Source organism: Lithobates pipiens, unplaced genomic scaffold (genome assembly GCF_037356315.1).
Source record: "Lithobates pipiens isolate NorthernLeopardFrog02 unplaced genomic scaffold, aLitPip1_a1.2 Scaffold_13, whole genome shotgun sequence".
Classification (NCBI taxonomy): Eukaryota; Metazoa; Chordata; class Amphibia; order Anura; family Ranidae; genus Lithobates; species Lithobates pipiens.
Genome location: NW_027507718.1, coordinates 151,734,039 through 151,753,954, shown reverse-complemented (window position 1 = coordinate 151,753,954; position 19,916 = coordinate 151,734,039). Strand labels below are relative to the sequence as shown.

The 19,916-nt window shown below is 48.3% G+C and overlaps 1 protein-coding gene across 1 annotated transcript in view; it reads left to right on the top strand.

Moving 5' to 3' along the window:
- GIPC3 (GIPC PDZ domain containing family member 3) overlaps positions 1–19,916 on the top strand; it is a 1,281,857-nt gene that overhangs the window by 953,935 nt on the left and 308,006 nt on the right. The window contains exon 5 of the mRNA XM_077475734.1: positions 1,515–1,596. Coding sequence (XP_077331860.1) covers positions 1,515–1,596 — 82 coding nt within the window. The remainder of the gene's footprint in view (positions 1–1,514; positions 1,597–19,916) is intronic.

The window sequence follows — 19,916 nt, the reverse complement described above, 5'->3', positions numbered from 1 at the left end:
CAATCTTCTAATAGCTTTCTCCATGTGTTTCCCTGCTCTATCACTTGTTGACAGTTGCTCTGTAAGCATTAGAATGTCTGCTTTGAGGTATGTTAAGGCTGTAGAGAAATAGCCCTTTATGTCTGAAGCAAATTCAGACATATTTGCATAAGTGAGAGGGTGAGGAATCCCTGATGGGGCCAGTGACTCCTAATCAAAGTCCTCTTCCTCCTTTTGCTCCTGAGCCAACGCCATCTTGGATCCCAACATGTTCCTCCGTCCCTGAGGCTTTGCTCTGAAAATGTTGGGACATTTCTACTTGAGGAGGCTTCAGAGGAGCATTGCTGGTGTGCCTGTGATCTGGGCTTGTTTGGTTTGCCCATAATGCTGTCTTACAGATCGTGGGTGTACTGAGGATCTGTACCGAGTCCCCGGAGCTCTGCTTCTATGTGGCCATCTCCTCCACGCCCACTGAATATTTTCACTTATCTATGTCCTTTCTGAGATGTCTGATCCCTGCTCCTTACTGCTCCCTCTTTTGCTTAGATATGTCTTTGATCCTGAGCAATACTGCATTTTATTTGTTAGTCTCTTTTTCTTCATTTTCTTTGTAAGCTTTTTACCCAATAATTTGCTATTATGCTGCTGGTACTTAGACAATAATACATTAAACTGGCTTTTAAGAGGTTCATCTGCACGTGAATGAGAACTGGCAGACATATTTTTTAACAAACTTATACACAGGTTCTATTTCATGACTATACAATCCACACCTAATGTAACTATACTTACATTATAGTAAAAGTGTAATATGGATAGCATAATCCATATTACACGTATACTTTTTAAAATTTGTTTACTTATATAGTGAGATTCATATTAAATTGCAGCAAACTAAAATATAATCTGTTGGTTCCTTTTTGTCCACCACAGTCCATTGTTTTCCTTACATTATAGTAAGTATAGTTACATTAGGTGTGGATTGTAAAATTGTGAAATAGAACTTGTGTATAAATTTGTTAACTTGCACTAGCAACAAACAAAACTCAATTGCTCATACAAATCAGCTCACACAAATCAGACTACAAATAAAAAACTAATTCTTCTTCTAGCACTCAATATTCTCTGTTCATTGACACTTTTATCTGAAATCACACAAAACAAATAAAAAATCTGTATATCTATAGAAAAGACTCACCAAACTTCCAGGTTTTCAGGTTTCTGCAATGTCCAAGATACAATGAGGAAGCCTTGTTAGTCCTTCTGTAATTTGAATCATAGCAATTCTGTACTGTAGATTCTATGTGGCTTTCAGGATTTCCACATGCTTTCTGGGGTGCCAAATGTGGAATATGCTCTGTTTGGGGTGTCTGGAAGGATGACTAACTCTTAAAATAGGGGTTGGATTTAATTACAATGGGGATATAAATACATCAAAGTTATTGAAAATGCTGATAATAGTCATTAGTTATTTACAGCAGGTTTTATGTCACTCTACAAACAATTCATCAGTTCTTTTTTTTTTCCTTCTACAGCCAAGTGAAAGGGAAGAAGAAGCTTCACGTAAAGTAGATGATTTGCTGGAAAGTTACATGGGAATCCGGGATGTGGAATTAGGTAAGAGATGTATTACGATTATAGAGTGTTTCTGATAATGCTAAATTTATAATGTATTGATTTAATCAGATAATGATTTAAAGTATAAAATCACTATTGCCTTGCCAAATTAACAGAGATATTCAAAACCTGTTTAAGGTAAATGTTAAATGTCCAGATAGGTGATATCTAAAGTTGGGAGTGAAAATCTCATCATCATCATCATCATCATCATCTCATAAGATAATATTAATGCAAGTTCTGGGTTATACTGTAGTTGAGATGCAAATGCATTTTCTTGTAGGATCTTTGTAGGGTCTTATGAAGATTGAAAACAAATGATAAAGTGCTGCAGATTGGACTTTGTTTTTTTTATATATACTAGCTAGCCTGACTATCTGCATCATTTGGGTGAGTACAGCCTGCAGTATTTGGAAAAATATATATACAGTATCTCACAAAAGTAAGTATGCCCCTCACATTTTTGTAAACATTGTATTATATTTTTTCATGTGACAACACTGAAGAAATTACACTTTGCTACAATGTAAAGTAGTCAACGTACAGCTTGGTATAACAGTGTACATTTGCTGTTCTCTCAGAATAACTCAGCACACAGCATCATGGAAATATGCGCATTCCCAGGCACAATAGTGCAGGGATCGTGAACTGGCATAGGCAGAGGCACGCATAAACGCACAAGGATGCGCTGTGAACAGGCGAACACGCATGCACGGTAGCACACGCACAGCGCGATAGTAGCGCCACTGCCCTTTTAAATCTGCTGCTGACAATGATGCATTGCTGGTTTCTGTTCCTGTGCCTTGTATATCCCACTGATCAGATTTCCTGTGTACTGACCCAGCTTGCCTTGACCTGCTTTTCTTGATCTCCCGGCTTGACCCTTTGGCTTGTATCCTGACCTTGTGCCTGCTTGCTCATTGCATCTCATTCTGTCCTGGCTTACGGACTCTGCCTTTACCTGTCTCCTGTGCAAAGACCCAGCTGAATCCTGTTTACTCTCATCTTGGACTGCCTTACTATGAATGACCCCTGGCCTGGCTCCCGTCTCAGCTATCTGGTCTGCTCCACTTCTCCTGCACTTTCTATGCATGTCTGCCTTGCAGTATACCTTACCTGTTCCAACAAGTTCCTAGCAACCAGCTCCCACAATCAGGCAACCCGTACTTCTGTGGGAACCACACCCCCTGTGTCACCTTCAGGGGTGTGCCTCATTCAGCCACAAGGGGAGCCCTCCCAGAATCTCTGCCTCCTACTAAGTTCCTGACATAACATGTCAGAGGCTGACAGAGGTGCCTCCCCACTGGAAGCCTTATGCCAACAAGTCATGGCCCTCACCCAGGCCTTCAGGAAGGATACTTCCAATTAGAGGACCATCTGCAACACCTGTCAGTGACACTTACTTCCACAGACCAAAGTCCATCCTCAGCCAGCTCTCCCACTGCCGTTCCTGCCCAAAAAACACACTGTGGCTACTCCTACTGTGGTGGTACCCCCAGCAGAACCACGAGTGCAAACACCGGAAAGATTTTGTGGAGATCGAAAGAAATTCAGATCCTTTAAAAACACCTGTCTTCTGTACCTGGCTCTGTAACCACAGACTTTTTCTATTGAAATAGTGAAAGTAGGGTCCATCATTTCCTTACAGATATAGTACATATACAGTAAATACTGTATATTTATGTTCGTGGCCCTATGACTAGGGATGAGCCGAACACCCCCTGGTTAAGTTTGCACCAGAACTTTCGAACGGACCAAAAACTTTAGAACCCCATTGAAGTCTATAGGACTCGAACGTTCAAAATAAAAAGTGCTAATTTTAATGGCTAATATGCAAGATATAGTCCTTAAAAAAGGGTTTGGGGACCTGGCTCCTACCCCAAGGGACATAGGTCAATGCCTAAAATGTTTTTAAAAACGTCCACTTTTTCGGGACCACTGATTTTAATGACGATTAAAGTGAAAAAAAGTTAAATATTCCTTTAAATATCGTGCCTGGGGAGTTTCTATAGTATGCCTGTGAAGTGGCACGTGTTTCCCATGTTTAGAACAGTCCCTGCACAAAATGACATTTAACGGAAAAAAAGTCATTTAAAACTGCTTGCAGTTTTAATGTAATGCAATATCTGGTTACGGCAATATGGATGAAAATCATTTAGAAAAATGGCATAGGTAGCCATCCCTGCCCATTACCAGCCACTTTGGGTCTTGTATGGATATTAAGGGGAACCCCGTAATCATATTAAAAAAAGGAAAGGCGTGGGGCCCCCAGGCCCTATATACTCAGAACAGGAGTATACAGGCAGTGCAAACAAGACAGGGACTGTGTAGGTTTGTTGTGTTAAGTATAATCTGTTAATTTTGAACTGGTACATTTTTAAAATGTAGCTCCAGTCAAAAAATCTATTTTTAAGCTTTTAGGAAAACATAGGGAAGGGTTATCACCCCTGTATATTTTTTTTTTTGCTGTGCATCTTTTTTCATCTCACTTCCTGTTGTCTCCTTCCATTTGCAAGTAGGAGACGTTTGTAAGTTGGATGTTTGAAAGTAGGGGCCTGCCCTATATGCTCTGCAGAAATGGGGGCCTAAGGTGTTGGTGTTGCCACAACACTATAAGCCCTCAAAGTGACTCTTGGTGGGCGCTGGAGTGCCCTGCTGTGAAAGATTATATCAAGAATTGTAATTATATGCCATTGTTAAACAGTGGTAGAAAAATTGGGCCTTTGGTGGTTGTGGTGGTGGTGCTGGTTACTCTCGGTGGGCACAAGAAAGTGCCCTGCTGTGAAATATGATATCAAGAATTGTAATTACATGCACCTGTTAAACAGGGGCTGAAAAATTGGGCCTTAGGCACTGCTTGTTGGTGCCACAACACTGCAACCTCTCCCAGATACTCTAGTTGTAGTGCAGGAATGAGCCCTGCTGCAAAGCATTGCATCAAAAATTGTATTACATGCCCCTGTTAAAAAGGGGTTGAAAAATTGGGCCTATACACTGCAACCTCTACCATATACTCTAGTTAGAGTGCAGGAATGAGCCCTGCTGCAAAGCATTGCATCAAAAATTGTAATTACATGCCCCCGTTAAACAGGGGCTGAAAAATTGGGCCTTAGGCATTGGTGCTGATGTCAAGACACTGCAACCTCTGCCATATACTCTATTTGTAGTGCAGGAATGAGCCCTGCTGCTAAGCATTGCATCAAAAATTGTAATTACACGCCCCTGTTAAACAGGGGCTGAAAAATTGGGCTGGTGGCATTGGTGCTGGTGCCACGACACAGCAACCTCTCCCATATACTATAGTTGTAGTGCAGGAATGAGCCCTGCTGCAAAGCATTGCATCAAAAATTGTAATTACACGCCCCTGTTAAACAGGGGCTGAAAAATTGGGCTGGTGGCATCACCAAGAACCAAAAATGTTCTTCCAAGATATCAGCGGAGGAGGAAGAGAATAGACAGTCAACATAACAGGACAGTCACTCAGCATCAGCATAGGCAATCTTGAAGGGATGTGATATTTCAAAAAAAATTATTTGGTTACATCAGCTTTAGGTGCTTGGTAGCTGGTGGTGATCCAAGACTGATTCATCAGTCGATCAACCGAGTCGGTGGACAGACGCACCCTGTGATTGGTTACAAAGCCACCAGCAGCACTGAAGGTGCGTTCCGAAAGAACGCTGGATGCAGGACAGGCCAGTAGCTCAGTTGCAAACTGTGCAAGCTCTGACCAGTGATCCATCCCCAAGACCCAGTAAACCAGAGGATTTTCGGTGGGAAAGGTGTCCAAGTCTGACCTTGCCCCTAGATATTCCTGTACAATGTAAATCAGATGCTGGCGATGGTAGCTGGAACCAATCATACCTTGGGGCTGCGGACTAAAAAATTGTCTGAACGCATCGGTCAGAGGGCCACCTTCTCCACCGCTCCTTCTGACCGAAGCCTCAGCAACACGTTGTACAGGACCGTGAGTTTGTAACCTCCCAGTCTCTGGGAATGCAGTGCACAGACCTTTCTGCAAGGCCTCCCGGAGATGTCTCATCCTCTGCGATGGCAAGATAAGGTCAGCAACCTTACCCCTGTACCGTGGATCAAGAAGAGTGGCCAGCCAATAATGGTCCCTATCCTTGATCCGAAGAATACAAGGATCCTTCTACAGGCTTTGCAGGATCAGGGAGGCCATGCAGTCTAGGTTAGCTGAGGCATTCGGTCCAGAGTCCTCTGGGTCACTAAGGACAGCATGATCCGCAGACACCTCCTCCCAACCACGTACAAGTCCATGGGTTTCTTGGGACTGTAAATCCTCCCTACAAGACTGCTGCTGCTGATGCTGAATGCCAGGCTCCACCTCCGTGCTGACACAATCATCCTCCTCCTCCTCCTCCTCTTCCTGTGTGATGGGTGGGACAGCAGGAACACTGTCCAGATAAAGGGGGCCTTGAGAGGCAAGGAAGTCCTCCTCTTCCTCCAGCCTCTGTTCTGCCTCAAGTGCCCTGTCCATTATTCCATGCAGCGTATGCTCCAACAGGTGGACAAGAGGTACAGTGTCACTGATGCATGCACTGTCACTGCTCACCATCCTTGTGGCCTCCTCAAACAGTGACAGGACAGTGCATGCATCCCTGATCATGCCCCACTGGCGTTGTGAGAAAAAATCTGACCCTGTCCTGGTGCCGTAGTCGCACAGGTTCTCATTGATGGCCCTGTGCTGACGTTGAGTTCCACCTGGTGGGCATGTCACATATAAGGCGGTTCTTGGGCAGGTTCAACTTCTTTTGGAGCTCAGCCAGCCGAGCACTGACATTAAGTGATTGGCGGAAATGCACACAGACTTTCCCGGCCTACTCCAGGACATCCTGTAAGCCGGGGTACCTGCCCAAGAACTGCTGCACTACCAGGTTAAGGATGTGAGCCACACAGGGCACATGGATCAGTTTTCCCAGTTGGAGGGCGGAGAGGTTGGTGTCATTGTCGCAAACCACCATTCCTGGCTTAAGCTGGCATGGCGTCAACCACCTCTCGGCCTGCCCCTGCAGAGCTGACAAAATATCTGCCCCAGTGTGGCTCCTGTCCCCCAAATAAACCAGCGCAAGCACGGCATGGCATCTTTTTGCCTGCGTACTTGCGTAGCCCCTTGAACGGCTACAGAGCACTGCTGGTTCTGAGGACAGAGCACTGGAAGAGGCCATGGAGGAAGAAGAAGAGGAGGGGGTGGAGGAGAGAGGTGTGTCACAACCAGTAGTAGCATTTTAGAGGCGTGGTGGCGGAACAACCTCCAACACTACTGCACCTTGTCCTGCATCCTTCCCAGATGCCAAAAGAGTGACCCAATGGGCCGTGAAAGATAGGTAACGTCCCTGTCCATGCTTGCTAGACCATGAGTCAGCGGTAATATGCACCTTACCGCTGACCGCCCTGTCCAGCGAGGCAAGGACATTGCCTTCCACATGCCGGTAGAAAGCCGAAATCGCCTTCCTTGAGAAAAAGTGGCGTTTGGGGGACCTGCCACTGAGGAACCGTACATTGCACAAACTCACGGAAGGGGGCTGAGTCTACCAACTGAAAAGGAGGCAGTTGAAGTGGTAGCAATTTAGCCAAGCTAGCATTCAACCGCTGGGCATGTGGATGGCTGGGAGTGAACTTCTTTCTATTGTCCAGCAGCTGGGACAGGGAAATTTGCCTGCTACAATCGGACGTGGGTGTACTGCTAGCAGAGTGCCCATAAGTACTTGGCTGTGACACACCTAATTCTACACCTTCATTCCTCTCAGTGCAGGTTTCAGAGAGGACTGTAGGTCTAGTGGGGTTGGAGATCCCAGCTGATGAGGAGCAAGGAGAGGTCCGCTTTGTTCTTTGGTGTGGGTCTTTAAGGTACACTTGCCATTGCATGGCAGGTCAACATTCATTACATTCTTAGTACTGGGTAGGGATGAGCCAAACACCCCCCGGTTCGGTTCGCACCAGAACTTTCGAACGGACCCCAAATTCGAACGAACTTTAGAACCCCATTGAAGTCTATGGGACTCGAACGTTCGAAATTAAAAGTGCTAATTTTAACGGCTAATATGCAAGATACTGTCCTAAAAAGGGTTTGGGGACCTGGCTCCTGCCTTAGGGGACATGGGTCAATGCCTAAAATGTTTTTAAAAATGTCCGTTTTGGCGGGAGCACTGATTTTAATGACGATTAAAGTGAAAAAAAAAAGTGAAATATTCCTTTAAATATGGTGCCTGGGGGTGTCTGTAGTATGCCTGTGAAGTGCCACATGTTTCCCGTGTTTAGAACAGTCCCTGCACAAAATGACATTAAACGGAAATAACACCATTTAAAACTGCTTGCGGTTTTAATGTTATATCTGGTTCCTGCAATATGGTTGAAAATCATTGAGAAAAATGGCATGGGTAGCCCTCCCTGCCCATTACCAGCCTATTTGGGTCTTGTACGCATATTAAGGGGAACCCTGTACCCATATTAAAAAAAGGAAATGCGTGTGGCCCCCAGGCCCTATATACTCAGAACAGCAGTATACAGGCGGTGCAAACAAGACAGGGACTGTGTAGGTTTGTTGTGTTAAGTTTAATCTGTTTGTAATTTTCAACTGGTACATTTTTAAAGTGTAGCTCCAGTCAAAAAAACTATTTTTAAGCTTTTTGGAAAACATAGGGAAGGGTTATCACCCCTGTATAATATGTTTTGTCGTCCATCTTTTTTCATCTCACTTGCTGTTGTCTCCTTCCGTTTGCAAGTAGGAGATGTTTGTAAATTGGATGTTTGAAAGTAGGGGCCTGCCCTATATGCTCTGCAGAAATGGCGGAACAAGGTGTTGGTTTTGCCACAACATTGTAAGCCCTCAAAGTGACTCTTGGTGGGCGCTGGAGCGCCCTGCTGTGAACGATTATATCAAGAATTGTAATTACATGCCATTGTTGAACAGTGGTAGAAAAATTGACCTTTGGTGGTTGTGGTGCTGGTGCCACAACACTATAAGTCCTCACCGTTACTCTGTTATTCCAGGAATTAGCCCTGCTGCAAAGCATTGCATCAAAAATTGTAATTAAACGCCCCTGTTAAACAGGGGCAGAAAAAATTGGCCTTAGGCACTGCTGCTGGTGCCACCACACTGCAACCTCTCCCATATACTCTAGTTTTATTGCAGGAATTAGCCCTGCTGCAAAGCATTGCATCAAAAATTGTACTTAAACGCCCCTGTTAAACAGGGGCAGAAAAATTGGGCCTTAGGCACTAGTGCTGGTGCCACCACACTGCAACCTCTGCCATATACTCTAGTTTTATTGCAGGAATTAGCCCTGCTGCAAAGCATTGCATCAAAAATTGTACTTAAACGCCCCTGTTAAACAGGGGCAGAAAAATTGGGCTGATGGCATCAACCAGAACCAGAAATGTTCTTCCAACATATCAGCGGAGGAGGAAGAGGATAGACAATCAACATAATATTCAAAAAAAATTATTCTGTTACATCAGCTTCAGGTGCTTGGTAGCTGTGGGTGATCCAAGACTGATTCATCTTGAAGGTCAGTCGATCAACTGATTCGGTGGACAGGCGCACCCTGTGATCGGTAACAAAGCCACCAGCAGCACTGAAGGTGCGTTCCGAAAGAACGCTGGATGCAGGACAGGCCAGTAGCTCAATTGCATACTGTGCAAGCTCTGGCCAGTGATCCATCCTCAAGACCCAGTAAGCCAGAGGATTTTCGGTGGGAAAGGTGTCCAAGTCTGACCTTGCCCCTAGGTATTCCTGCACCATGTAAATCAGACGCTGGCGATGGGTGCTGGAACCGATCATACCTTGGGGCTGCGGACTAAAAAATTGTCTGAAAGCATCAGTCAGACGGCCACCTTCTCCACCGCTCCTTCTGACCGATGCCTCAGCAACACGTTGTCCAGGACCAGGAGTTTGTAACCTCCCAGTCTCTGGGAACACGTTGCACAGACCTTTCTGCAAGGCCTCCCGGAGATGTCTCATCCTCTGCTCCCTCTGCGATGGCAAGATAAGGTCGGCAACCTTACCCTTGTACCGTGGATCAAGGAGAGTGGCCAGCCAGTAATGGTCCCTCTCCTTGATCCGAAGAATACGAGGATCCTTCCGCAGGCTTTGCAGGATCAGGGAGGCCATGCAGCGTAGGTTAGCTGAGGCATTTGGTCTGGAGTCCTCTGGGTCACTAAGGACAACATGATCCGCAGCTACCTCCTCCCAGCCACGTACAAGTCCACGTGTTTCTTGGGACTGTAAATCATCCCTACAAGACTGCTGCTGCTGCTGCTGATGCTGAGTGCCAGCCTCCACCTCCATGCTGACACAATCATCCTCCTCTTCCTCCTCCTCATCCTCTTCCTGTGTGATGGGTGGCACAGCAGGAACACTGTCTGGATAAAGGGGGCCTTGAGAGGCAAGGAAGTCCTCCTCTTCCTGCCTCTGTTCTGCTTCAAGTGCCCTGTCCATTATTCCACGCAGCATATGCTCCAAGAGGTGGACAAGAGGTACAGTGTCACTGATGCATGCACTGTCACTGCTCACCATCCTTGTGGCCTCCTCAAATGGTGACAGGACAGTGCATGCATCCCTGATCATGCCCCACTGGCGTGGTGAGAAAAAACCGAGCTCCCCTGACCCTGTCCTGGTGCCGTAGTCGCACAGGTACTCATTGATGGCCCTCTACTGCGTGTGCAGCCGCTGCAGCATGGCCAACGTTGAATTCCACCTGGTGGGCATGTCACATATAAGGCGGTTCTTGGGCAGGTTCAACTCCTTTTGGAGCTCGGCCAGCCGAGCACAGGCATTAAATGATCGGCGGAAATGCACACAGACTTTCCTGGCCTGCTTCAGGACATCCTGTAAGCCGGGGTACCTGCCCAAGAACCGCTGCACCACCAGGTTAAGGACGTAAGCTACACAGGGCACATGGGTCAGTTGTCCCTGTCGGAGGGTGGAGAGGAGGTTGGTGCCATTGTCACAAACCACCATTCCTGGCTTAAGCTGGCGTGGCGTCAACCACCTCTCGGCCTGCCCCTGCAGAGCTGACAAAACACCCACCCCAGTGTGGCTCCTGCCCCCCAAACAAACCAGCGCAAGCACGGCATGGCATCGTTTTGCCTGCGTACTTGCGTAGCCCCTGGAACGCCTACAAAGCACCGCTGGTTCTGAGGACAGAGCACTGGAAGAGGCCATGGAGGAAGAAGAAGAGGAGGGGGTGGAGGAGAGAGGTGTGTCACAACCAATAGCAGCATTTTGGAGGCGTGGTGGCGGAACAACCTCCAACACTACTGCACCTTGTCCTGCATCCTTCCCAGCTGCCAGAGGAGTGACCCAATGGGCCGTGAAAGACAGGTAACGTCCCTGTCCATGCCTGCTGGACCATGAGTCAGCGGTAATATGCACCTTACCGCTGACCGCCCTGTCCAGCGAGGCAAGGACATTGCCTTCCACATGCCGGTAGAGAGCCGGAATCGCCTTCCGTGAGAAAAAGTGGCGTTTGGGGACCTGCCACTGAGGAACCGCACATTGTACAAACTCACGGAAGGGGGCCGAGTCTACCAACTGAAAAGGCAGCAGTTGAAGTGCTAGCAATTTAGCCAAGCTAGCATTCAACCGCTGGGCATGTGGATGGCTGGGAGTGAACTTCTTTCGCCGGTCCAGCAGCTGGGGCAGGGACATTTGCCTGCTATAATCGGACGTGGGTGTACCGCTAGCAGAGTTCCCGGAAGTACTTGGCTGTGACACACCTAATTCTACACCTTCATTCCTCTCAGACTGAGCAGGTTTCAGAGAGGATTGAAGGTCTAGTGGGGTTGGAGATGCCAGCTGATGAGGAGCAAGGAGAGGTCCGCTTTGTTCTTTGGTGTGGGTCTTTGAGGTACGCTTGCCAATGAGCTGCATGGCAGGTCAACATATATCTGGTCAAGCCTGTGGTGCCCAAGCGGCTGATGTTTTGGCCACGCGAGATACGCTTGAGACATATGTTGCAAATAGCAGCGGTGCAATCTGATGCACTCGTCTCAAAAAAGGCCCACACCAAAGAACTTTTAGAATAACGCGCAGAGGCAGCGCCCTGCACAGGCGGAGCTCTGCGGTGTATTTCAGTCGGTGTGCTGCCCCTAAGCTGGCCCCCGGAGGGCATCCTGCCTCGTTGGACATGTGCCTCCTCCTCCTCCCCCTCCTCCTCCTCCTCCTCTCTCCTTCCAGGCACCCACGTGGAGTCAGTGCCCTCATCATCCCCTCCCTCTTCATCGCTGCAGCAAACCTGGCAGTATGCTGCAGCTTGTGGAACATGACTGCCAGATTGCTGTCCTTCTTGAGCATCCCCTCTCTCTGCACTCACGCTACTGCCTTCCTCTAGCTGAGTGTCATCATCAGAGCCCACAAAACACTGGGCATCCTCCTGGAGCATGTACCCAACACTGTGCTCAAAGAGTTCAGGAGACTCCTCAGGAGGACGTGGTGGGTCTAGGGAAGGAGTCACTGATGATGACATTGAGAGGAGGGAAGACGATGCGTTGGCAGCTGCTTTGCTAGTACCCTGAGACTGGGTGAGAGAGGATGAGGAGGATGAAGAGGGCTTGGTCATCCACTCTACCAAGTCGTTGGCATGTTGCGGCTCAACATGTCCAGCTGCCGAAAAGAAGGACAAGCGTGTCCCATGGCCACGTGCTGATGACAATGCACCGCGTCCACGACCAGCACTGTTGTCTCTAGACACAGAGCCTGCTTGCCCTCTTTTATCGGCTCGCGCCTGTCTGCCTCTCCTTGCTGGCCTTCCAGACATGGTAATGGCCTGAAGGGAGTTGGGTAAAAAAGCAGTTGGGTAGTGTATATTGTGCTAGAGGCACACAACACCCACTAACTCCTGCAGATGCCTTTATTATAGAACACCAGAGATAAAGGGGTATATACAGATGTATACTGTGCTGTGCTGGAGGCACACACAACTTCCAATAACTCCTGCAGATGGCAAGTGGTCTCAAATAGAGAAGAGCTATGTAGGTGGATATAGCAGTATGTACTGGGTACAGAGCACACAGACAGCATGCACAAGCTCCTAACACTACTGACTGCAAGCTCTATTATAAAAGATAGATCACTAGCTATATAGGTGAGGTGAATATAGCGGTGTATACTGCGGTCAGGGCACGCAGACAACAACCACAACACAACAGCAAGATCGAAAATCATCCGAAAACGATCGGTGTGTACTGTGTTGAAGGTACACAGAACACCCACTAACTCCTGCAGATGCCTTTATTATAGAACACCAGAGATAAAGGGGTATATACAGATGTATACTGTGCTGTGCTGGAGGCACACACAACTTCCAATAACTCCTGCAGATGGCAAGTGGTCTCAAATAGAGAAGAGCTATGTAGGTGGATATAGCGGTATGTACTGGGTACAGAGCACACAGACAGCATGCACAAGCTCCTAACACTACTGACTGCAAGCTCTATTATAAAAGATAGATCACTGGCTATATAGGTGAGGTGAATATAGCGGTGTATACTGCGGTCAGGGCACGCAGACAACAACCACTACACAACAGCAAGATCGAAAATCGGCTGAAAACGATCGGTGTATACTGTGTTGAAGGTACAAAGAACACCCACTGCTTCAAACGCCAACACACTACACAAGGCCGCCGCGCTGGCGGCCTTATATAGTGTGGGGCGTGCACTACACAGCCTGAGCTATGATTGGCCACAGGCATCCTGCCTGTGGCCAATCATGGCTCTCCTCGCTGCTGGCGCTGCGATTGGCCAAGCATGCGGAGTCACAGTGCATGCTTGGCCAATCATGAGCCAGCAATGCACTGCGCCATCGCAGTGCATTGTGGGCCGTGAGCGCCACACGAATTTGGCGCGAATGGACCAAAATGTTCGGACTTCGCTGAACGGACGAACAGCCGATGTTCGAGTCGAACACGAAGCTCATCCCTAGTACTGGGTAAGAATGAGCCCATCGTGCTCTTCTGGGAGAGAGTCGCTTAGCCTCAGACAAGAATGTAAGATTCTTATGGTCAGTAAGAATAAGAACAGGCACAGTGGTACCTTCAAGGAGATGTCTACATTCTTTCAGGGCTAAAATGATCACCAACCGCTTTCTGTCACCAATCTCATAATTGCACTCAGCAGGTGACAATTTCTTGGAAAAGTAGCCACACGGATGCATAGCGCTCACAGAGTTAGGACGTTGAGACAGAAGGGTGCCAACTCCAGTCTCAGAAGCATCAACTTCTAGGATAAAAGGCAACGTAGGATCAGGATGTGCTAACACAGGAGCAGAAACAAAGGCAGCCTTGAGAGTCTCAAAGGCCTTAATGGACTCCGGAGACCAACTCTGTGGGTTACCGTCCTTTCTGGTCATATCAGTTAGTGGCTTGACCAGAGACGAGAAGTTACGAATAAACTTCCGATAGTAGTTGGCAAAGCCCAGGAAACGTTGCAGAGGATGTAAACCCACGGGTCGAGGCCACTGTAGGACTGCCGAAAGTTCCTCTGGGTCCATCGAAAAACCAGCAGTGGAAATGACATAGCCCAGGAATGTAACCTGTTCACGATGGAACTCGCACTTCTCCAGTTTACAATAGAGATTGTTCTCTCTTAGTTTCTGAAGCACACGACAGACATCTGTGTCACCAGTGCTCTCCAGGGACTTGGAAAATATGAGGATATCATCGAGATAAACCACCACACACAACTTCAACAAATCTCTGAGGATATCGTTAATAAATTCCTGGAAAACTGCCAGGGCGTTACAAAGGCCAAAATCCATTACCAGATATTCATAATGGCCTGTTCTGGTATTAAACGCAGTTTTCCACTCGTCGCCCTCCTTAATGCACACGAGATTGTATGCCCCTCTCAAGTCAAGCTTTGTGAAAACCGTTGCTCCCTTGAGGCGGTCAAATAACTCTGTGATCAATGGAATCGGGTAGGCATTCTTAATCGTGACACGATTGAGAACCTATAATCTATACAAGGTCTCAGTTCACCGCTCTTTATTTTCACAAAGAAGAAACCAGCACCAGCAGGAGACGAGGATTTGCAGATGAAACCTCGAGAAAGTGCATCAGCAACATACTCCTCCATGGCCTTATCCTCCAAGAATGACAAAGGGTAAACCCGGCCACGAATGGGTATGGCACCAGGTTGAAGGTCAATTGCGCAATCATAAGACCAGCGTGGAGGCAAACTACCGGCTTGACCATTATCAAAGACATTGATAAAATCACGGTACTCCTTCGGCAGGGAGGGGAGTGAAGAGGTGCACAGGACCTTGGATGCCTTGAGGAAGCATGTTTCGCTGCATTGTGGTGACCAGGAAAGAACCTCAGCACAGAGTTGTGCCTCTGTAACCAAGGATAACCAATAACCAGTGGAAACCTGGGTGAGGAAATAACTTGGAATTGGATTATCTCATGGTGAATAGAGATGGACGAACTTCCGACATGACGTTTCGCGAATGTGAACCATGAACGCGGCCAAAAGTTCGCGAACTGCAAAGTTTGCGGCGGTCCCCATTGACTTCAATGGCAGGCGAACTTTGAAAACCTACAGGTCATATTTTCAGCCACAAAATACTTACTAGCTGTGCCCACATAGTCCCACCACATGGCCACTTACATAACAAAAGTATGAAGTGAATCTGGGATCGACAACGGGAAATTTTGACAATTCAGGACTCAGGAGCGTATGAAGGCAATGGAGGAGAGGAAAGGTCAGGGTAGACTATGAAGAGGGTGCAGGAGATGACCACCAGCACCGTGATAGAGAGCACTGACACCAGCACTGAGATAGAGAGCACTGACACCAGCACCGATATAGAGAGTGAGCACTGACACCAGCACCGTGATATAGAGCACTAACACCAGCACCGTGATATAGAGTAATGACACCAGCACCGTGATGGAGAGCACTGACACCAGCACCGGGATAGAGAGCACTGACACCAGCACCGTGATAGAGAACGCTGACACCAGCACCGTGATATAGTGCACTGACACCAGCACCATTATAGAGTGCACTGACACCAGTACCATGATATAGAGCACTGACACCAGCACCGTGATATAGAGCACTGACACTAGCACCGAGATAGAGATCGCTGACACCAGCACCGTGAGAGCACTGACACCAGCACCGTGATAGAGAGCACTGACACCAGCACGAGATAGAGAGAGAGCACTGACACCAGCATCGAGATAGAGAGCACTGACACCAGCGCCGTGATAGAGTGCACTGACACCAGCACCGTGATAGAGTGCACTGACACCAGCACCATGATAGAGTGCACTGACACCAGCACCGTGATAGAGTGCACTGACACCAGCACTGAGATAGAGAGCACTGACACCAGCACCGTGATATAGAACACTGAAACCAGCACCGTAATAGCGTGCACTGACACCAGCACCGTGATATAGAGCAATGACACCAGCACCGTAATAGAGTGCACTGACACCAGCACTGTGATATAGAGCACTGACACCAGCACCGTGATATAGAGCACTGACACCAGCACCGCGATAGAGTGCACTGACACCAGCACCGTGATAGAGTGCACTGACACCAGCACGGTGATATAGAGCACTGACACCAGCACCGTAATATAGAGCAATGACACCAGCACCGTGATAGAGAGCCCTGACACCAGCACCGAGATAGAGAGCACTGACACCAGCACCGTGATATAGAGCACTGACACCAGCACCGTGATATAGAGCACTGACACCAGCACCATGATATAGAGCAATGACACCAGCACTGTGATAGAGAGCACTTACACGAACACCGAGATAGAGAGCACTGACACCAGCACTGTGATAGAGAGCACTGACACCAGCACCGTGATAGAGAACACTGACACCAGCACCGTGATATAGAACACTGACACCAGCACCGAGATATAGAGCACTGACACCAGCACCGTGATAGAGTGCACTGACACCAGCATCGTGATATAGAGCACTGACACCAGCACCGTGATGGAGAGCACTGACACCAGCATCGTGATATAGAGCACTGACACCAGCACCGTGATGGAGAGCACTGACACCAGCACCGTGATAGAGAGCACTGACACCAGCACCGTGATAGAGAGCACTGGCACCAGCACCGAGATAGAGAGCACTGACACCAGCACTGTGATAGAGAGCACTGACTCCAGCACCGAGATAGAGAGCACTGACACCAGCACCGAGATAGAGAGCAATGACAGCAGCACTGATACCAGCAACTCGCTGCTGGGCCCTAAAAATATGACACCGCTCAACCTCTTCAAACAGGAGGGTACGGGCATATAGTACGCTGTGCTTTTTTTGTACAAGGAAGTGAGCCAAAGCTAGAAAAAAGGTCTGTATGCTCGATTAAATAAATCGTTTATAGAGATATACATGGTCTACTGGTCACATGTGTTGAATTCCTCCGAAATCAATGCCTCATTCATTTTTAGAAATGTGAGGTAGTCAACACTGTCGTGAGGTAGGCGAGTGTGCTTATCGGTCATGATCCCCCCTGCTGCGCTGAACGTCCTTTCGGACAGGACTCTGGACATGGGGCAAGCCAACAGTTCTATTGCAAATTGGGCAAGCTCTGGCCAGAGGTCAAGCCTGCCTATCCAGTAGTCCAGGGGTTCATCACTCCTCAGAGCATCCACATCGGCCGTTAACCCGATGTAGTCGGACACCTGTCGGTCTAGGCGTTCCCTGATGCTGGATCTGGATGACACCTGCCGATGGGTCAGCTGAAAGAATGACCTCATATCAGAAGTCACCAACACATCTTCAAACCGCCCTCTTCTTGTAGGCGCTGTTGGATTGGTACCAGCAACTTTTCCTCTGGGAGTGGGAATTCCTCCTCTGCTAGCTCACGCAAAAGCAGGATGCAGCATTTCTCAAAGCAAGGCCCGGAAGTGCTCCATTCTGACAGCCCTCTGTGATGGTGGTAACATTTCCACCATTTTGTGTTTGTACCGGGGGTCTAAGTACGTTGCCACCCAGTACTGGTCCTTGACCCTTATGCTTTTTATACGGGGGTCCCTGTTAAAACACTGGAGCATGAAGGCCCTCATTTGCACTAAACTGGAAGCGGTGTGGTGGCCTGGCTCCTGCTCATCATCCAGGATAATGTCGTCCTCCTCGTTCTCCTCTCCTCATTCACGCACAACAACAGGGATCCCAGAAAGGTTTAAAGCATGCTCTTCTTGCTCCTCCTCATCCGCCCTGGCACCATCCTCCTCTGACTCCTCTTCAGACTCCTGTTGTTGCCTTTTCTCAGATAGAGTAGCCCCCCCTGGGAATTCATCCAGCATTGCGACTTCCTCATCTTCCCGCTCCTGCTCCTCTATGGCTTGATCAATGACACAACGCAATGCACACTCCATAAAGAAGACATAAGGTACCATGTCACCGATGGCACCATGGCTGTGACTGACCAGTTTGGTGATCTCATCAAATGACCGCAGAAGTCTGCATGAGTAGCCACTGGCGCGGTGAAAAAAAACCAGCTCCCCAGAACCTGTTCTGCCACAGAGTTCGTACAGGTAGACATTAACTACACATTTCTGCTGGAGCAGCCTATCAAGCATATAGAAGGTTGAGTTCCATTGGTCAGGCAATCACAAATAAGATGTCTGACCGGCAGATTGTGTCAGCGCTGAATGTCAGCAAGGCGAGCCTTAGCCGTGTAAGATCTTCTGAAATGGGCCAAGATTTTCCTTGCCTGCCGCAAGATATCCTGGACCCCAGGGTATTTGACAACAAATCGCTGCACGACCGAGTTTAAGATGTGTGCCATGCATGGCACATGCGTAATTTTGCCCTGTTTCAATGCGCTAAGCAGATTGGCACCGTTGTCACACACCACTTTACCAACTGTCAAATTGAGCGGTGTTAGCCACTGATCTGCCTGTGAACGCAAAGCTGAAAGGAGTGCTGGGCCAGTGTGGCTCTTGGCTTCCAGGCACAACAAACGCAGCATGGCAACATCTCACCTGGCGTGTCGAATAGGTTCTGGGGAGCTTGGGCGGCTCAGCGGAAGAGACACTAGCAGCGGAAAAGGAGGAGTCAGCCGAGGAGAAGAGGGAGGAGGATGGAGTAGGAGGAGGAGAAGAAGAGCCAGGCCTGCATGCAATCCGTGGTGGTAAAACCAAATCTACACGGGTTCCATGAGTTACATGCTTGACGTCCGTCAGAAGGTTCACCCAGTGGGCAGTAAAAGTAATATACCTTCCCTGCCCATGTTTGCTAGACCAAGTGTCTGTTGTCAGATGTATCTTGGTACCGACACTGTGTGCCAGAGATACATTCACTTGCCGCTGAACATGGCCATATAGCTCTGGGATGCCCTTCTGTGAGAAATACTTCCTTCCTGGGACCTTCCTTTGTGGTGTTCCAATGGCCACTAATTTTCGAAAGGCCTCCGAGTCCATCAGTTTATATGGCAGTATTTGGCGGGCTATCAGTTCTGACAAGCCAATTTTTTTACGCTCGAACATTTGGCCCACGGAAGCCTGCCTTTTTCCAGAAAAACGTGAGCTTGGCATGATGGAAGGTGGAGTGGAGTACAATTGTGAGGAGAGAGGGGAAGGAGAAGTAGAAGAAGAGGCTGGACGGTGAGAGCCTGGAGTGTGGCTTTGTGTGTTCTGTTGCTCCCACTGGGCTCGGTGATGGCAGCTTATGTGCCTTCTTAAGACGGTCATCCCTAGGTGAGTGTTGGGCTTACTGCGATGTATGCGTTGACTGCAAAGATTGCAGATGGCAACACTATTGTCAGTAGAGGACACGTTAAGCGGACACGTTAAAAAAAGCCCACACTGCGGAGCCATGTGCCGGCGTCCTGGGAGCGCCAGATGTGACCATACATGGTTAATGCCTCACTCCTGATACATTAGCAGTCTGCTTTGTCCCTCCTCCTGTGCAATGAAAGTTCTTCCTGCTTCTCCTCCCTATCTGCTGGTCCATATCTCCCCCTGAACTCTCCTCCTCCTCCTCTCTTGTGGACACTCATGTGACATCACTAGACACATCATCATCGACGTCACCTTCTCCACCGCTATAATTAGAGATCTTGGAGTAGGCAGCAACACCGGGGACCAACCTCCTCCTTGGGCTGATCTGGGTACTGTCGTCAGACTGCTGAGTGGCGGTTCTTGCTACCTCCTCTTCCTGATCCAATGCCAAGAGTGGCTGCGCATCACAAATGTCTTGATATGGATCGGAAAATAATTCCTGTGACTCAAGCGGAAGGCATATGGTGGTGGTGGTGTTGGTGGTAGTGGTAGAGGGTGCAGATCGAGAGGATGAGGAGGGTGCAGA